The following is a 17,692-nucleotide window of genomic DNA, read 5'->3' on the forward strand; positions in this document are numbered from 1 at the left end:
GCCTGGCAAGCTGGCCTCCAGGTGTGCAGTGGTTCTGAGGTTCGCCGGCCCCTCCGGCCGAGGACACTCGAGGAGGCGGGACAGAGGGCCCTCCCTGCAGCCCCAGAGTCCAGGACGATGCTGCTCGTCCCCCAGTCTAGACTCTGTGGGGACGCTGCCAGCGAGAGGTGAAGGTCTAGAAGGGGAGGCCGGAGAGGAGACAAGGGGAGCAGCTGTGTTAGGGGACGAGTTCCCAAGTGTCCCCCCCGAACTGCTGACCCCTGGCGGGAAGCCGACTTCCTTCCCTCAATTTTCTGGGCTGGCTGGAGGGGCCAGAGTCCACCACTCACAGGACCGCGCAGGCCCGTCATGAGGCCTCCTCTGTGCCCAGCCCACGGAGCGGGAAATGGGCTCAGGGTGGGCAGGGTGTTGGTCACACAGCCAGTGTGGACCCGGGTCTCCCTGACTCCAGGCCTTGAGGGGACCCCATGGCGTATGGGGTCTTCTGCACCAGTTCCTTCATCTTCTGCTGCTTTCTGACGTTCCAGTGGGGGCAGGACCTGAGTTGGGGAGATCGGGGTCCCTAGTCCCCCAGCCTTTGGGAGATGTGACCAAAGCCCGCGTGGTTTGGGTACAAGGGTCCCAGAGGAGGGCTGTCTGCCGCACCTGTAAATGCCTGCTGAATAAATGCGTGAGTGAACGAACGGGTGCAAGCAGGCCCCCCGGTCCCCGACAGAAGACGCCAACCGCGGGGGCCACAGTCTCCTTTATTGAGAGACTCAGGGCTTTGTTCTTGCCGACGGCGGGATGTCACGGTGAGGGCTGGGGGCATGTCTGTGTGAGCGACATGAAGGGCTTTCAGCATCACTACTGACCAGCCACGCAGGCAGCTGGCTGCTGAGACCGGCTTGGGGGGGCCACAGGGGGACGCGGCCAGCCGCTGACTCTACGGGGCTGCGCATCTCTGACTGCACGGAGTGCGCACAGGGGAACATGGGGACCACAACAGTAAAATGGGCTGGGGGCCGCAGTACAGACCCTGGCCCAGCTGCGTCTAGGAGGCCCTGGGTTAGTGGGGGTCCCGATCCCTAGTTGATCTGCCCCCACCCCAGGGAACCGTCTCTTCTGTCCATTCCGGGCTGGGTCCTCCAGGACCGGCACCGTCAGCCCCGCTGAGGGGGCTGAACGACCACGCGCACTCGTCAGGGGGCAGAACCGAGGCTCCGAGGATCAGGTGTACCCGAGGTGCCAGCGGGGGCGGGGTGGTGGTGTCTGAGGGCGTGTCAGGAGGAGTCTAGGCCCTTGCTCTGATGCCCACTGCCTGGGCCTGGCCTCAGCCCTTGCCGAACTGATGCCCGCTTGCTGCCTGCCCGGCAGGGCCCAGCAGTCCCACTCACCCGCCCAGAGCAGGTGCCTGTGTGTGAGATCTGGGCGGGCCTCATCCCCTGTGCGGGTGGCCCCCAGGTCATGGGAGGGTTGCCTGGCCACGGACCGGTGGTGGGCCGACTGCCCCGGAAAGGTCCTGTGGCTTGGAGAATGATCCTGTGGGGTTCACGTAGGGGGCCCTGACCCAAAGCCACCGTGGAGACTGGACTCTCCAACTTGTCATTTTTATGGGTGGGGGATCGAGTCCTGGTGCCCTGGGACTCAGACCAGGCCTCCTGCGTCGTGAGTCAGTGCGGCTCACAGCCGTCGGCCTGTCTGACAGTCTCCCTTCAGGACGGTGAGAACCTACTTTAAAAAAACCTTGCATTTCATTTTCCGGGCCCTTCTGCCACTCCCAGTCAGCTTATCCAGGGCAGCTCCTCTGGGATCTGCTTCCCCTGGCTCAGGGGACCTTCTAGGGCCAAGACCAGGACAGGCCATCCTGTCTGGAGACCGGCTCTTACAGATCAAGGAGGCGCCTGCCTTTCTGGGTGCCCAGGGCTCGGTGTGACCTACGACCTGCGGGCTGCCTGCGCCCAGGCTCCTCCTCCTCACCTGTGGCTGAGTCCCTGCAAATGGCACCTCTGTGGGACCCGGCCATCGCCTCTGCCCTTCAGGGAGCCCCCCTTCTCATCAGGAAGCTCACCCGCGCAGCGGGAGCGAGAGTGCCCACGGGGACGTCCCCGGCCTGGCTTGGGCCGCTGGGTGGGTGTGAGGACGCAGGACTCCGCTGGCCTGGCCTCTGCCAAGCACGAGGACCTCCCGGCCAAGCCCCCGGTGGCCGGCGTCCCTGCAGAGCCTGGTCGTCTTGGCGAGAGGAGGAGGGAGAGGCCTGGGTCTGGCCGGTGCCTGACCCAGCCGACCCCCGGGCTGTCCTTCGGGGCACATCAAAGCTTCCCGGGAGGCTGGATGCCCTCGAGGGCCCCGCCAGCGGGCTCCGCCCAGCGCCCCCGCCTCTGGGGCCCCCCCGCCTCCCCTCGACCGCCCAGCCAGGCCTGTGCCTTTCATTTCTGTCCTCTCTGAACACCAGTGGTGTGGGAACAAAGAAGTCTGCCTTTCACCCACCACTAATTTCTCCTCATTAAAGGCCCTTTCTGGATCTGGAGAGGAGCAATCTCTCCCCGGCTTTCAAAGAGGCCCCGAGGGAGGGGTGGGGCGGGCCCCGAGGGAGACGCTGAGAGAAATGGGGGCCCCTGGGGGTGGGCGCCAGGTCCGGGGCCTCTGCGGAGCCCCACTCCTGCCCCGGGGCTGGGGGGGGCCGCGGGGGGGGGGCGTGGAGGCCAAGCGGCGCCGCCCCCTCCTCGGGGCCCCGCCCGGCTCTAATACGGTGTCTCCCGAGTGACGTTGCTGGAGAAGGTGTGGTTGCTGGACACGCTGTTGGTCTTCCTGGAGAAGGCCGGCCTCTCCCTCCTGCGCCCCCACAAGGGACAGAGGCCGGCCAGGGTGGACAGAAAGGCCTGGCGGAAGTTGGCGGAGACCAGGTTGTAGAGGATGGGGTTGATGGTGGAGCTGACATAGAAGAGCGTGTTGGTCAGCATGTACAAGTAGTGGTAGAAGTCGTACAGGAACCTGGGGGGCAAGGGAGAGGCGCTCAGACCGCGTGGACCCCACAGCCGCCCACACCGTGCGCTTGGGACAAAAATTGTAAAAACTACTTGTAACTTTTTTGACATGGGGATGTTTCACAAATTCCAGGTTCTGGCTTCTCTGGAGAAGTTGGAAGTTCTACCCACACTCCCACTGGCACCAGTCTGCGGAGCTGGGTTGTGGTTGCCCTGCTGGGCCTGTCTCCACCTCTCCCTGCAGGACCCCTGGCCTGCCCTGTGCAGCCTGGCACGCCAGGGCTGCAGGGAGCGGCTGGTCCCCGGCCTCCACCGAACAGCCCGGGCAGGAACCCCTTCCTTGCCTCCTGGGCAGCTGCGTACCTCGCCCTCAGCTTGCTTGCCTCCACTCACAGGGATCTCGCTCCCTCACCAGGCAGCTCACTTTACCAGCAGGCAGCCCTGAGTATCAGAAACCCTTCCCCTGGGGCTGTGCTCTGCTACGTGCACCTTCTCCTCTGTGCTAGATCCGCCCTCCCCAGTGGTTCCTCGGCACTGAGAAGAACCTGGGAGCCCAGGCTCTGGGCTGTGCAGAAAAAAGCTCCCATGGTGGGCCCAGGGCTGCCCTCTCACAAGGGCCTCCTGGCCAGGCTGGCCTTGCCATTGTCTGGGAGCTTGGATTTCAGGGATTCACCGTTCCCTGAGAGGAGGGGCTCCCTCGGCGTAAACTGTTTGTGCAAACAACATGGTTGATGCCGAGCAGTTCCTTCCCCCTGGGAGTCTCGAATTCAGGCGCTCGCCAGCCAGGGGTGCTTACGTGACTGGCCCCCAGCAGAGGCCCTGGGCGCCAGGCCTCTGGAGAGCTTCCCGGGAGACAACATTTCTCACATGGCCTCAGCTCGTTCTGGGGCAATTAGCCCGGGGAGGGGGTTCTGGAAGCCGTGCCTGGTCTCCCAGACTCCTCCACAGGCTTTTCCTTTTACTGATTTTGCTGTGTGTCCTCGGGCTGCGATAGGGCACAGCGTGGGTGTGGCTCTCCCTGAGTCTGGGGAGTGTGCCTAGCGACTCCCCCAGCCTGGGGGGGGTCTAGGATGCCCAGACAGCTGCTATCACCCCCCACCAAATCCAGCAGAACCAGCCCTTCCTTGTCACTCTCCAGATGTCTCTAAACTTGTCTCGTTCCCACTCTCTTAGGGGCTGCTTTCCTTTTCCGCTGTAACCTGCCCCGTGGCGTCTGTCCCTCTGTGGCCTTCTTCCTTCTCCAGCCCATTCACGGACACACCACGAACCTGTGGGGACCCCTGACCTATACCCTTGCCCTGAGCTGCTCTGGTCAGCGCCCCCACCTCCCATGCCAACCTGTTTTGGGGAGCTTCTCCCAGCCTGAGCCTCCCCCCTCTGTCCCAGGCTCCTGGTACTCACGGGGTCCACTGCTTATCGGAAATGTAGCAGAACATGAGGCGCCGCACGTGGTAGGGCAGCCAGCAGACCACAAAGGCGATGACCACAGCCCCTAAGACACAGAGAGACATGGGTCCTGTTCTGTGCACAGGCACTTAAAACACTGTTAAAATGTCAGTGCTGGGGCGCCTGGGGGGCTCAGTCATCAAGCGCCTGCCTTCGGCTCAGGTCATGGTCCCAGGGTCCTGGGATCGAGCCCCGCATCGGGCTCCCTGCTCCGCGGGAAGCCTGCTTCTCCCTCTCCCACTCCCCCTGCTTGTGTTCCTTCTCTCGCTGTGTCTCTCTCTGTCAAATAAATAAATAAAATCTTAAAAAAAAAGTCAGTGCTCCCCACAATTACAGACTCCATGCAACCTCTCTCAAAATGCTGATGACGATTTTTGCTGAAATAGAAAAACCCACCTTAAGATTCATGTGGAGTCTTGAGGGGCCCCTGAAACAATCTTGAGAAAGAAGGACGAAGATGGAGGACTCTCATGTCCTGATTTCAAAACTTACCACCAAGCTGCAGTGTGACGTTGGCCTAAAGACAGACATAGAGACCATGGGACAGAGAACCCAGAAATAACCCTCACAGATATGGGCCCATGATTTCCTAGAAGGCTGCCCAGACCATTGTCCTGGAAACAATACTGGGAAAATGGGACAGCCACGTGCAAAAGAAGGGAGCTGGACTCCCACCTCACACCTTATACAGAATTAGCTCAGAATGGATCAAAGATCTAAATGGAGGAGCTAAGAGTACAAAATTCTTAGAGGAAGATGACGGGCACCAACTTGACATCACACATCTGATCAGGGATTCATATCCAGGACGCACAGAAAATGAAAATTCAACAGCAAAAATCAAACAACCCAATTACACATTTAAAAAATGGGCAAAGGACTTGAACAGACATTTCTCCAAAGAAGATACACAAACGGTTAATCAGCACATGAAAAAGGGCTCAACATCACTCATCATGTGATAAACGCAGACCAAAACCACACTAGGATACCATCTCACACCCTGGATGACTACTGTAAAACAAACAAACAAACCCCAAATCCTGAGAAAATAGTGATTTTTGGTGCAGATGTGGAGAAATGAGAAGCTTCCTGCACGGTTGGTGGGAATGCAAAATTGTATATCCACTTTGGGAAACAGTATGGCAGTTCTTCAAAAAATTAAAAGTAGAATTACCATATGATCCAGCAATTCTACTCCTGAGCTTAGTTCCCAAAGCATTGAAAGCAGGGACTCAACCAGATGTTTGTACGCCCGTAGCACTGTTCACGATGGCCAAACGGCAGAAGCAACCCAGGTGTCCACCCACCCATGATGGATAAATACAGTCTATCCAGACTCTGGAGTATACTCAGCCTTAAGAAGAAAGGACATTCTGACACCTGCCGCGACGTGGATGAACCTTAAGGACATCATGCTCAGGGACATAAGCCAGGCACAAACAGACGATCCCACTTGCCTGAGGCCCCTAGAGTAGCCCATAGAGACAGCGAGGAGGGGGTGGTTGTCAGGCGCTGGGAAGAGTGGCTTGGGAGTTAGTGTTTCATGGGGACAGAGTTTCAGTTGTGTAAGATGAAAAGGTTCTGGAGACTGATGGTATGGATGTGCATAATACCACCGAATGGACACTTAAAAAGGGTCAAGATCGTAAATTGTATGCTAAGTGCATTTTACCGCAGTGAAAAAGAAAGCAATAAAAAGGCCAATCACTTGGGAAAACCTGGGGCTGGCTGGGCAGTCCTGGTGCAGAGAGAAGCTCGTCCCTGAGACGGTGCATCCTCATCTTGGGACATGGGGGGAACCTGCAGGAGGAGCTTGGTTTTGGGGCCCTGGCCCCTTGGCAGCTGCCCTGACTCCACAGGCCCAGGAGACCCAGCCTGCGGGAGGCCCCACGATGGGAGGCTTCCTGCTTGCCGCAGTAGGAGATGGCTTGGTGGCAGGGGATGTTCCAGGAAGCCTGTCCCTGACACAGCAAAAGCAAAGGCTGTGACCCTGACCCCTGAACACAGCCTGTTGGCCACTGGCCATGAGGCTACTGTGGCCCAAGGAACGCTCTTAGCAATACTATTATAATGATTAATGCTGAAATGGCAAGACTTTGGAAATACTAGACTAAATTAATTATTTAAATGAATTTTATCTATTTCTTTTTACTTTTAAAAACGTGGTTACTAGGCGCGCCTGGGTGGCTCAGTCATTGGGCGACTGCCTTCGGCTCAGGTCATGATCCCGGGGTCCTGGGATCAAGCCCCGCATCGGGCTCCCTGCTTAGTGAGGAGTCTGCTTCTCCCTCCCCCACTCCCCCTGCTTGTGTTCCCTCTCTCACTGTGCCTCTGTCTGTCAAACAAATAAATAAAATCTTTAAAAAAAAAACAAAAACGTGGTTACTAGACCATTTAACATTATGTGCGGCGCCTGTGTCATATTCTTATTGGGTAGTGCTGCTCTGGACGTCTTTCTTCCAGGAAACAGTGGTCGCTGAGGGACAGGTGGCCTGGGGCAGAGGCCCAGAGGCCTGTCTGTTGGGTTAGGGTGACAGCAACTGGGAGGGCTGCTGGGAGGCACAAGGTAGGTGGTCGCAGTTGGGGAGGGGCTGGGTCTGGCGGGACTGCCCTCAGCAGTAGGGGGCAGGGTGGTTTGAGAAAGAGCATACTCTGGATGGCTCCTCAAGGATGCCGTCTCTGGGCACACGTCAGGCCCAGGAACCCACACATGGAACACCACAACCCACAGGAGCACAAGCTCCACCCTGCGCTCTCCTGTGATGGGGGCTGGCTTGGGATCTTTGTAAGGGTTGGTCTTCAGGATTCCTTATTAGAATGTGGGTCACAATGCAGAGGGGCTGCACTTCAGGTCTCTCCAGGTCCCTGACTGCCTGGCACACATGGTAACCCCCACCTCTGCTGCTCCATGTCTGTGTGAGCAAGCCGCCTGACCCAGAGTCCATGCTCAGGAGACTTGTTAAATCAGTGAATGGATGAGTCGTAGGATGGATGGATGGATGGATGGATGGATGGATGGACGGATGGAAGGATGGATGGATAAGTGATTATATGGGTGGATGGATGGATGGGTGGATGGATGGACAGATGGATGGATAAGTGATTATATGGGTGGGTGGGTGGGTGGGTGGGTGAATAGGTAGATGAATGGGTGGAGTAAAGAACACTGATCCCTGGGTGGAGCCAGACTTCTGAGTCTCTGCTGGGACTATTCCATTTCCTGGGTCTTAAACTTCGCCCTGTTTGGTGGCGTGAGGCTTGCTGCTCTGCTGGCATCTGGCTGCTACCCACCCCGGAGGGCCCAGAGGTTACGTACGTAAGACCCGGACACCATGCCGCAGGGCTTGGACCCTGCCAGGCTCGATGGACATGCTGAATGAGCTGTGCTGGTCCCCAACCGTGCACACCTGGCCCTGCTCAGCTGCCTGGCGGACCATGATGTTCAGCTTGTTGGCAATGATGGTGTTCAGGATGGAGATGACCACCATGGGGAACACAAAGGACATGAAGGTATTAATCTGCAGAGAGACAGAGAAGGACAGCTGTCAGGCTGGTGTGCGGGGGACACCACCCTGCTGCCTGCCCCACCAAGCCGGGATATGGAGTATGGAAGGTGCTTGGTCTTTTGGGGTAGACTGGCAGATGCACACTCCACTTTCTGCCTGCTTCCCACCCACCCCTGGTTCAGAAGGGGTTCACAGACTCTCTGCCACCTCAGTGAGCCCCTCTGCACAGGGTTCAGCCTACAGTGTGGGGTACAAACTCTGGCGTGTCCTGTGGACGGTGTGGACTACACTCTGGCGCGTCCTAGTTGTGGTGAAGGGCTGGGGCTCTGTGTTCCCAGGTCTGGACACGAGGTGTCATGGTTGCAGTCCCCGAGCCCCAGGCTCTCCTCCAGGATGGCCAAGCCCAGCATCCCTCATGTATATGGACAGTTCATGTTTGGACAAGCATGTAAGACCCTTCCTCCTACCCCACCCCATTGCCTCTCAGCTCATTGAAATCAGCTTCTTATGAGCACCTCTAACTTCGATGTCATTTGCATCTGGGGAAGCCGGGCCTCAGACAGGCCAAGGGGCTGGACTACACCTGACCGGGCCCTGCCAGGACACCAGGCTGAGAACAGTCCCTGCAGCCCCTCTGCAGGGGTGGCTGTGATGAGCACTGGGGAACAGGACTCCCCCAGGGGTGGTCCTAAAACTGGCATCACCGAATAAAATCTTTAAAAAAGGGGGGGGGGCGCCTGGGTGGCTCAGTCGTCAAGCGTCTGCCTTCGGCTCAGGTCATGGTCCCAGGGTCCTGGGATCGAGCCCCGCATCGGGCTCCCTGCTCCGCGGGAGGCCTGCTTCTCCCTCTCCCCCTCCCCCTGCTTGTGTTCCCTCTCTCGCTGTGTCTCTCTCTGTCAAATAAATAAATAAAATTTTCAAAAAACACAGAAGAACAACAACAACAACAACAACCGGCATCACCTCCCGGGGCAGTGGACTAACAGCGTCGAGGGGCTGTTTATTCTTCCTGAACGTTCCGCTGTCTCGCAGCCCTTGCTCCCTGGCAGGGACAACGTGGCCTCAGCCGTGCAGGAGACAGCGGGGCCTGTCCCTGCACCTGCTAAGCTGGTCCACATGCTCGTTTTGAACTTCAGTTTCACAGAGGTTTTTGTTTGCGCTTGGAGAGGCTGTCTGCATGGGCTCTGGCCTGGTGGCTGCGATTGCTCTGGAAAGTTCCACAGGTCTGCACCTGGGGCTCCCTGGGCTCCAGGTGGCCCCTCCTGCCACCTCCTGACCTGGTTCGCCTGCAGCCTGAGGGTCCTCAATCGTACGACAGAGATGGTCCCTCAGGTGAGGACAACCGCACCTCCGTCCTGCTCATATAGGCAGAGCCCCGCGACACCCAGCAGCTACCGAAGTTGCGGGCGGGTTTCCTCTGCGGCCCCTTTGGCGGTCGGGCGTCTGTGCAGAACAGGGCAGACTCACATGCCTGCTCCCTTGAGGGCGCTGAGGCCTCCAGCTGAGGCCTCCAGAGGTCCTGCCCACACCCACAGTGCTCCAGGCCCCGCCTGGGAGATCACGAGGCCTTCCAGGAGGCGGTGGCCTGAGGATTATCTTCAGTTCCACCTGAACAAGGCTCTGCTAAACGGGAGGATGCACAGGCCAGAGAAAGGCCACCCAGGCCCTCGGGAAGGGGCCTTTCCACACCCACTGGCCCTGGGTGCCCATCACTCACTGCCTGCCTGCAGGGGTTCCCGCCAGCGCCCCCGCCAGGCCTCCTTCGCTCCTGCGTCTGCCGAGCTTGGGAGGCAGGTTCTGGCTGGGGCCCCTTCCCACGTCCCTTGGTTTCACTGCTGTTTGGAGCCCACCTTCTGCAGGACGGGGGGAGGGGCTGACATGGGCAGAGAGGCCGCTCCAGGAGGGTTTCTGAGGCTGTTGCTGGGCTGGAGGCTGGGCAGGGGAGCAGCAGGACGCTGGGTCTGGGCCCAGGAGACAAACAATTCCCTGTGAGTCACCTCAACCCGGTACAATTTAAACAGAACAAATGTATCCAACACAGATTTCAAATGTCAAAACATTTAAGACACCACACCTCGCTGAGCACAGGCAGTAGAAACTGGCCCCTCGGAGGGCCAGGTGGGAGCTGTAAGCAGTGGGCCGGGGCCCAGCTCGTGGCCTACAGGGTCCGGTCGGAGGCCCCACTGCCCCCCCCCGCCCCCGCTGGAGGAGGGCCAGGCCCTTGCTGCTGAAGTCCGGAGTGAGGAGTGGCCCAACCCTGGCGGGCCTGCCCTGATCACAGGCTTGGGCCAGCACGGGCTGCCAGAGGGCGGAATGCCCTTTCCTCCGTGGCCCCCGCCCCTCCAGCCTGGAGACCGAGACTGAATCTGGATTGTGGGGGCCCCGGGGGACACACCTGACCGTTAGGGCTTGCCTTCTCTTGCCGAAGCTCACGGCATGGATGGGGGCTCCTTCCTGCACTCTACCCCCCACTTCTGGGAAGAGGGGAGCAGCCCACCCTCTCACAACGAGCAAACAGGACCACGTCCCATGAGCCTCATGCACGATCTCTGGGAATGCTGCAGATGTTACCACAGGAGGGCAGGAAGGCTCGGGTGCGGGAAGCCAGGGCCTCCCCAGACAGGCAGGTGCAGACGTGGGTGCCATGCCTTTGTCCCAATAACACATAAGACCTGGGAACAGACAGGCTGGTTCTAAAATTCAAAGAGAAACAAATAATGTAGGAACAGCCAGGAAAGTTCTGGAAAGGAAGAGCGATGGGTCAGTACCAGATGGGGAGGCATCAACTTGCCACCCACTTACCAACGACCCGACACACGAAACAGAGACTCTGAGAACGGTTTGGCACAGATAAATGGATGGACAGAGAGATGGGCAGCGCAGAGAGAGGCCAGAAACGGCGCCCAAGGAGGCAAAGTGCAGCATCTAAGCAAGAGGGAGAAGGTGGGTGACCACCTGCAAAGCTAGGGCCTGCGGCCTCTGCGCCCTTCCCGGGACCTCCCCTCTGCTTCCCTGAAACTGCCCACCCCTCTACCCAGCGGTCCACCTTCCCGCAGGCCTTTTATTCAGGAAAAAGACACGACCTTTTTGCCCTGCTGAGCTTGCAGGAGTGAGGGAAGATGCCCTGGTAACCTTTGGTACCATTTTCCCACCTTGCGGGGAGACCTGCCCAGGATGAAGCCCGAGTGGGAGGAGGGCACCCATGGCGTCGCTCGAGCTCCTGGATCCAGCCGTTTGCAGCCACTGCTCCCAGACTTTCAGTTTTTCTTGAGCAAAATAAAGGTTTCTTTGTTCCCCTTAGGACAACCTGAATTGGTTCCCGAAACTTGTACCTGAACTCACAGAGATCCTACAGCAAAAAAATCCAGATGGAGCAAAGATTAAAATCTAGAAATTAAGGCCAGAAAACTACTAGAAGAATCGTGGAAATCTTACATTTCATCACGTATATTAAACTGTTGGAGTTTGAGGAATAAAGTCGTCCAGGCTCCGCTATAAAGTTTTGCCGTAAAAAAATCAATGATGGAAAAAAATCAATTTTCTCAGCTCTGGGAGAAATTCCTGTCCTACCTCGCCTCCACACATCCCTGTGACCTGGCCCCGGCCCCCCTGCCTCACTCTCCCTTCAGACTGAGCGGCGTCGGGGTGCACCCAGACAGCCCTGGAGGAAGCGGATTCCAGAGCTGGAGCCTCCAGACACCCCCCATCCCAGGGCCTGTCCTCCATCCCCGTGGCCCTGATTGACCGCTGGGCAAGCTCTGGCCACAGCAGGCAGCCTGCTTGGGGGCCGACAGGTCATGAGTTTGGGTGCCGCCCCGCCTCCCTCCTTCCGTCCCCTGCCTCTGGGCTCCGCAGCCCAGGCCAGAGCAGGAAACTCCCGAGGCGGGCAGGGGTCCAGGAAGCAAGGGCGCCTGGGGGCGTTTGGGTATGGGGTTGGGGGCTGTGCACCTTGGCCTCAGACAGACCTGGTTGTCCACTGGCTGTGAGCTGTGCCTTTGGGCAGTTCCAGAATGGCCCCTCAGACTCGGCTTTCTCATTTCGGAAAGGGGGACAGTACAGATGCTCAGCTGAGTGCTGCAAGCTTGGTCCTTCCTCGGGGTGCCCAGGATGTTACTGGGAGAGCCGAGGAAGCCAGGTGGGTGGGCTTCAGCATGGGGACTGCGCCAGGATGCTCCGAGGCGCCGGCATGGCCAGCGCCTGAGGACGCGGGGCCAGTCTCTGACTCCAGCACCTCATCGGGGGATGGAGTACAGCCATGAAGCAATAAAGAGAAGGTGTGCATTTAGGGCCAGCAGGTCTGCCGGGAAGGGGGGCTGACCCCCATGGCAGGCTGGCAGGCAGGTGAAGGGCACCACGGTGGGTGCAGGGAGCCTAGCCCGGCCCCGGGCCCTCAGTCAGCGAGGGGGTCCTCCCCTGAGACCCCTCTCCTTCCACCTTCCAAAGGCCTACTCCCACTTGCTCACTTCCTCGTACGGCAGCCCATTTCCTCTACTTCATCCCACGTGTTAAATAAAGAGATGGGCCCTGGGCTCACACTGCTTCCAGGCTCAACAACCAGCCTGTGGTGTGTGGGAAGGCACAACGCACAGCTGGGTTCGGCTTCTTGTCCAAACCCCCCAAGGCAGAGACTGCGGGGACCTCCTCAGCTGGCTGGGCAGACAAGCGGCCCCAGCTAGGCCCAGGCTCACGGGTGACCCAGGCCAGACTTCAGGTGGAACAGAATCCTCCTCAGACCCAGCAAGTATGGCAAAGGAGAAAAGACCCGCCACGCTCCGCCCTCATCAGTCGCCGCAAAGCAGGAACAGTGACGTAAGTCATTCCAGAGTCCTGGTGTGTCCTCATCCCTCAGAGCAGCCTTGCGTGGCAAGCAAAAACCCAGGAACAGCACAATGCCCACCCTCCGGGCTGGCTGGAAGCCACGGCACATCTACACCGTGAGCCACTCTGTTGGCATCAGGAATGAGTCTGACCGGGCGTGCCAGGGTTGAGTGAAGAGAGCAAAAGCACAGAGGTGCTAGTGTGAAGTAAGGAGACCGTTCCCAGGAGGGGACCCCAACAAAGGCCAACACGGGCTGCCTCGGGGGGGGAGGGCTGGGAGGCTAGGAGGCCCCTGTCCCCTCCTCAACTGAGGGCACAGGAATGGAATACATGGGGCACGTGGTTTGCTTCTCCTACATCTGTGTCCCGTGATAGGGGCCAGCGGTCCTTGCCCCCATGGTCACATGAAAATCACATGCTCCTCCAGGACTGGGAAGGGCTGGAGGCATAAGGGACCAGATCCCAGTGGGTATGTCCTCATTTCGGGGGTGGGCCAAAGATAAGAAAAGTGTCTCTCAAGGTGACACGGCCCAGAATTTCCCATTCCTCATCTAACAAGCACCTTGACGCTCCAGACGCTGCCGGGATCCAGAATTCAAAAGATCTGCCACCCAGCAGGGACACCTACCCGTGGGCATGCATCTGGAAAACAGGACAGACCAACGCTGAGCTGCACACTGCTCTGTGGGTCCGTGCTGGCCACAGGCCTGAGCTTCTGGGGAGGAACTGCTGACATTTTTGAGCCAACAGGTGGAAGACCAGGGGAGAAGATAGGGTGTGTGACCTGGAGAGGCCATGTGAGTCATGTTTAGTGTCTGAAAGGCCACCACAGGGAGGAGGACTCCATGGGTCAGGTGCCTGCTTCAGGCTATAGATCTCGACCCAACACCATCCATCCCACCACTGCTATAGCTCTAATAAACAGACATTGACTCAATATAAAAAGGACATTTTGAGCCCCTCTAGCTTCCCTTTTCTAGTTGATACACAGACTTTAGCTAAGCATGAACGGAATGCTTGTCATGAGCCAGGCAGCAAGCTCAGTGCTCTGCAGGTACTTCATCGAATACGCACATCGATTTAACAAGGTAGAAGCTATTGGTATTCTCACTTTACAGAAGAAGCAACCCAGATCCAGCTATGAGCCCAGAGCCAGTCCGACCCACAGCTGGAGTGCTTGCCTCCCACATCACGGGGCCGTTTTATAGGCAGGGAGCAGATGAAAGTAACATGCATCCCCTGGGTATGGGCAAGAGCCAGACTAGGGTACGAGGACCTCATCCTCATCAGTGAAGCTTTGCTGGACACATGCCCTGCCCTCAACTGCCCAGAGAGAACACTGTTTTTGGGTGACTGTGAATTTCTGAGAACGACTTCTAGTCCAAAGCTCATGACTCCTTGGTGATCTCTCAGGGCTGAACCTCTGTCCATTCCTCTCTCCTTTCTTTGATCTACCTTCTGCTCCGCCGTGGTCCCCATGCTCCTCTAGGGCTTGGGTCTCCTGGGAGAAGTTGGACCAGAGTTACTGGGGACTCACAGGGAGGGAATGATCCAGCCCAGGAAGCTGGAGGTTCAGCACCATGGTCAGAGCCATCAAAGCCCCTGGCTGCACTGGGGACCTGGGGCGGGGTAGACCTGGTGGGGGAGACCAGGAGGGAGGGGCTGTGGTGGGTGGACCTTGGCTGGCTGGGGTGAGGGTCCGGGGGGGGGGGCGACCCCAAGCCAGCTAGGAGTAGGCGCCATCAGGAACACCCCACCCCATCTCTAGACCCTTCCTGTCCTGATGAGGGGCAGGTGAGCACCTGTAACCTGTGTGGGAGGCGCTCCCCCCACCCCTCCCACTGCTCCTGCAGTCTGAGAGTGAACCTGGAGAAACAGAACCCCCCCCTGCCCCGGAAGCACATCCTGTCTGCTCCTGGCTGTGCTGCTGCGCTGGCACCAGCTGGGCTGCTGGGAGACCCTCAATCGGATTAGGGAAATAGCCTTCCCAATTTGCCTGTCCCTTCCTGGGGGTGGGGAGGCATCCTCCAGGAGGAGCAGGATGGCCCCTCCCCGGGCAGCACACAGGAGGGGCACTGGGGGCCCGGCCTTGGCTCAGAGGTGGGGGACTCATTAGCCTCACGGTAGCTGGTGTGGGGAGCTGCCTCTCAGTCGTGCTGGCCCCTCTTGAAACCACACAGAAGCCATCTGCATGGTGCAGCAAGCTGTCAGGGGTGTGGGCTGAAGGCCTGTTTGCCATGTTTTCAAATATCTGTTGGCTAAAAAGCCCATGAGGATGTTCAAATCAGTGGGACATCTGCTAAGTGGCAACACACAGGTTTTAAAAATCCTTGACAAGGATAGGCGGCAGAATAGTGAGCCGTGAGCAGGTGCGGGGCCGTCTGACCCAGGAGCACGGCCCCTGCTTTTGTGCCTGACCGAATGTGGGCAGGAAGGTGCCTTAGTGGTCACCTAACACACGGACACCGTGGTCCACGTGGGGTGTGCCCGGCTCTTGTCTCTATCTGCGCCTCACACCATGATGGCGACTGTTTTCTTGCTGTGGCAAAGTCTGTCTGGTAGGATGGCTCCCAGTTTGTAAGAATTCAAATAGGAGCTGAATTTGATCAGGTTTGGTAAGCCTTTTGTGTGCGTTTTTCTAATGTGTAGGGCATTAATTCGACTCTGAGGGATTACACGTGGTGCCAACTCTGCACAGAGTATTCTGAAGACTTTGCATGTGCCTTTGACAGAGATCAAGCATCAGAGCTCTGCTCCATGCCAGGAAAACGTGGGAACCTGGTCTCGATCAAGACCCCGGGCGGGGTGGGGGGGGGCCACACATGGATGCCAGGGGGGAGGGTTTCCAGGGAGTTCAGCGGGCCCCTCAGCTGTGCCTGGGGGTGGGGTTCGGAGACACGGGGAGCTCATGTGCTGTAGGGCAGAGAGTTCGAGCCCGAGCTGGAGCAGGCATCAACAGCACCTCAGCAGCATGGTCAGGAGAGCCGTGTGGAGCCGTCCTCCACCTCTGCTCTGCTCTCCGTGCTGCTGGCATGGCCGGCAGATGAACCGGCACCCCACGACCTTCAGTGTTTTCTCGCCACATAATTGTGTGGGCAGTTCAGCAAATATCCTGTTCCTTCCCAATTTCGAATTACCGTCCCCCAGCAGAGTTGGCCACTGTGCTCCCGTGGACATCTGGTATGTGCCCAGCGTCTCCACTCCTTGCAATAGAATTAGTGCTCTGTCCCTGCTTTAGGTGAATCTGATTATGGTGGACCCGGAATGGGTGGCCGGTGTGAGGGAGGAGGGCTGGGAGCAGCCACCCACTCCCCTGAGCCCAACCAGGGCTGTGCGTGGTTCTGCTTTCTCCCCACGCTGACCAGCTTCTGGGCCTGGCGGGGGCCCCCGTGCTCTGGCTTCCCTCCCAGCAGCGATAGTTCATGCTCCCTCAGCCAGGCGTCCTCTGGGGCCTCCACCCAGGATGGCTGTGACCTCAGGAGTGGGGGCGGGATCCCCCCAGCCCCACTCAACGAACGCCTGGCTGTAGGTCTCAGCTAAGTAAGCAGAAACGCCGGCCGCCCAGTTGCCCCAAAGCAGGCCCCCCGACGACCATTCTTCCTTCCGGCCCTGAGAGAACGTGGCCACGTGACCAGCGGGGGCCTACTCCACTTCCCTCCTTTCAGCCACGGACTCTGAAACAGTAAACAGGCCTGGCGGACGCGCCGTCCTCTGTGCCGGAGATGGCCGCTGTGGCCAGAAGGGCCCAACTTTCTGTTTCTAGATACTGAAGAGCGAGGCAGCCAGGATTTGGGCCGGGCCATTCTCAGGCTGGGCCTGTTTCTTGTCTGTAAAGAAGGGGGTGGGCTGGTCCATCTTGAAGACTCTGGTCCTCAGGAATGGGGACGGTCCAGGCTGGGCATGGCTGGAGGACCAGGGCAAACGTGATCCGTGGCCTCCAGCTCCCGTGGACAGAAGGGCGGCTTGCCGGAAGGACCCCGCCACCCTGGGCCGTGGATGCCAGGGGCTGACTGGCTCCAGGGAAGCCTCCCTGTCCTGAGAGCCGAGACTCGCGGCAGGAGGGTTTGCCGAGACGGGCCAGCAGCTCTTCTTTCTCTTGCAGGAGTGCAGCGGCAGCTGAGGTCGTGTGAGGGGACCAGGCTGTGAGTGGGGCCTCCCTGTGACTCAGGCTGTCAGCTGGATACAGGCCCAGGGCAGCGGCTTCTTCCCAGCTCGGGAGCCACAGGCTGGAGCAGCCTGCCCTGGCGTCTCCTCTTGGAATGTCTCCGCACCCAGGGCTGCCTCTCCCTCGTGTCTACCCACACCCTCCTGGGTTCACCAGCCCACCCTCCGTCCTCCGAATGCACCTTGTCTGCCCTTCATGGGCATTTATTGAGCACCTGCTGTATGCAGGGCACTCTGCACAGACTGAGGCGGGTGTGGAGGAACACACACAACTCAGTGGTGGGCATGAGGCAGTCTGGTGGGGACAAGGGGCCGTTTTCTGGGGGAGGAATCTTTATGCAGCGTCCTGAGAGATGAGGGACACGAATGGGCGGGAGAAAGGAGGGGGCCCTCAGGAGCCTGCAGGGGCTGGGCGGGGGTCACATCACGGAAGGCCATCGTGGAAGCAAGCGGAGGGGATGAAGAAGGTGGGTAGAGCCTGGGGGCAAGCTCTCCCGGGCCCGGAGAGTGGCCACGGCGGCCTGAGTTAGGGTGGTGTCCACAGGGATGGACGCAGTGGATGGCTGGGAGAAACTGGGGGGCTGCGGCAGGACCCAGGGATGGGTGGCTGTGGGGGAGTGGCAGGCAGGAGGCAGTCAGCATGAGGCCAAGAGGGGACCCTGGTGAGACTCTCGGCCTCTCAGGCCGTACAGGTGGCTGGCTGCACCTGGGCGGCGGGTCTCCTCCTGCTTTAATAACCCCCATGCGGGCGTCTTCACTCTAATGCCCCCCCAGGTTAGAGGTCCTCCC

The 17,692-nt window shown here is 59.0% G+C and overlaps 1 protein-coding gene across 1 annotated transcript in view; it reads right to left on the reverse strand.

Moving 5' to 3' along the window:
- Positions 1-741: 741 nt before the first annotated feature.
- Positions 742-17,692, reverse strand: part of NTSR1 (neurotensin receptor 1) — a 44,264-nt gene continuing 27,313 nt past the window's right edge. The window contains exons 2-4 of the mRNA XM_025865092.2: positions 7,732-7,933; positions 4,368-4,458; positions 742-2,973 (exon numbers count right to left, since the gene is read on the reverse strand). Coding sequence (XP_025720877.1) covers positions 2,724-2,973; positions 4,368-4,458; positions 7,732-7,933 — 543 coding nt within the window. The 3' untranslated portion in view covers positions 742-2,723. The remainder of the gene's footprint in view (positions 2,974-4,367; positions 4,459-7,731; positions 7,934-17,692) is intronic.

The sequence above is a fragment of the Callorhinus ursinus genome, unplaced genomic scaffold (genome assembly GCF_003265705.2).
Source record: "Callorhinus ursinus isolate GAN/ISIS: 27379988/994484 unplaced genomic scaffold, GSC_fseal_2.0 scaffold89, whole genome shotgun sequence".
Taxonomy (NCBI): Eukaryota; Metazoa; Chordata; class Mammalia; order Carnivora; family Otariidae; genus Callorhinus; species Callorhinus ursinus.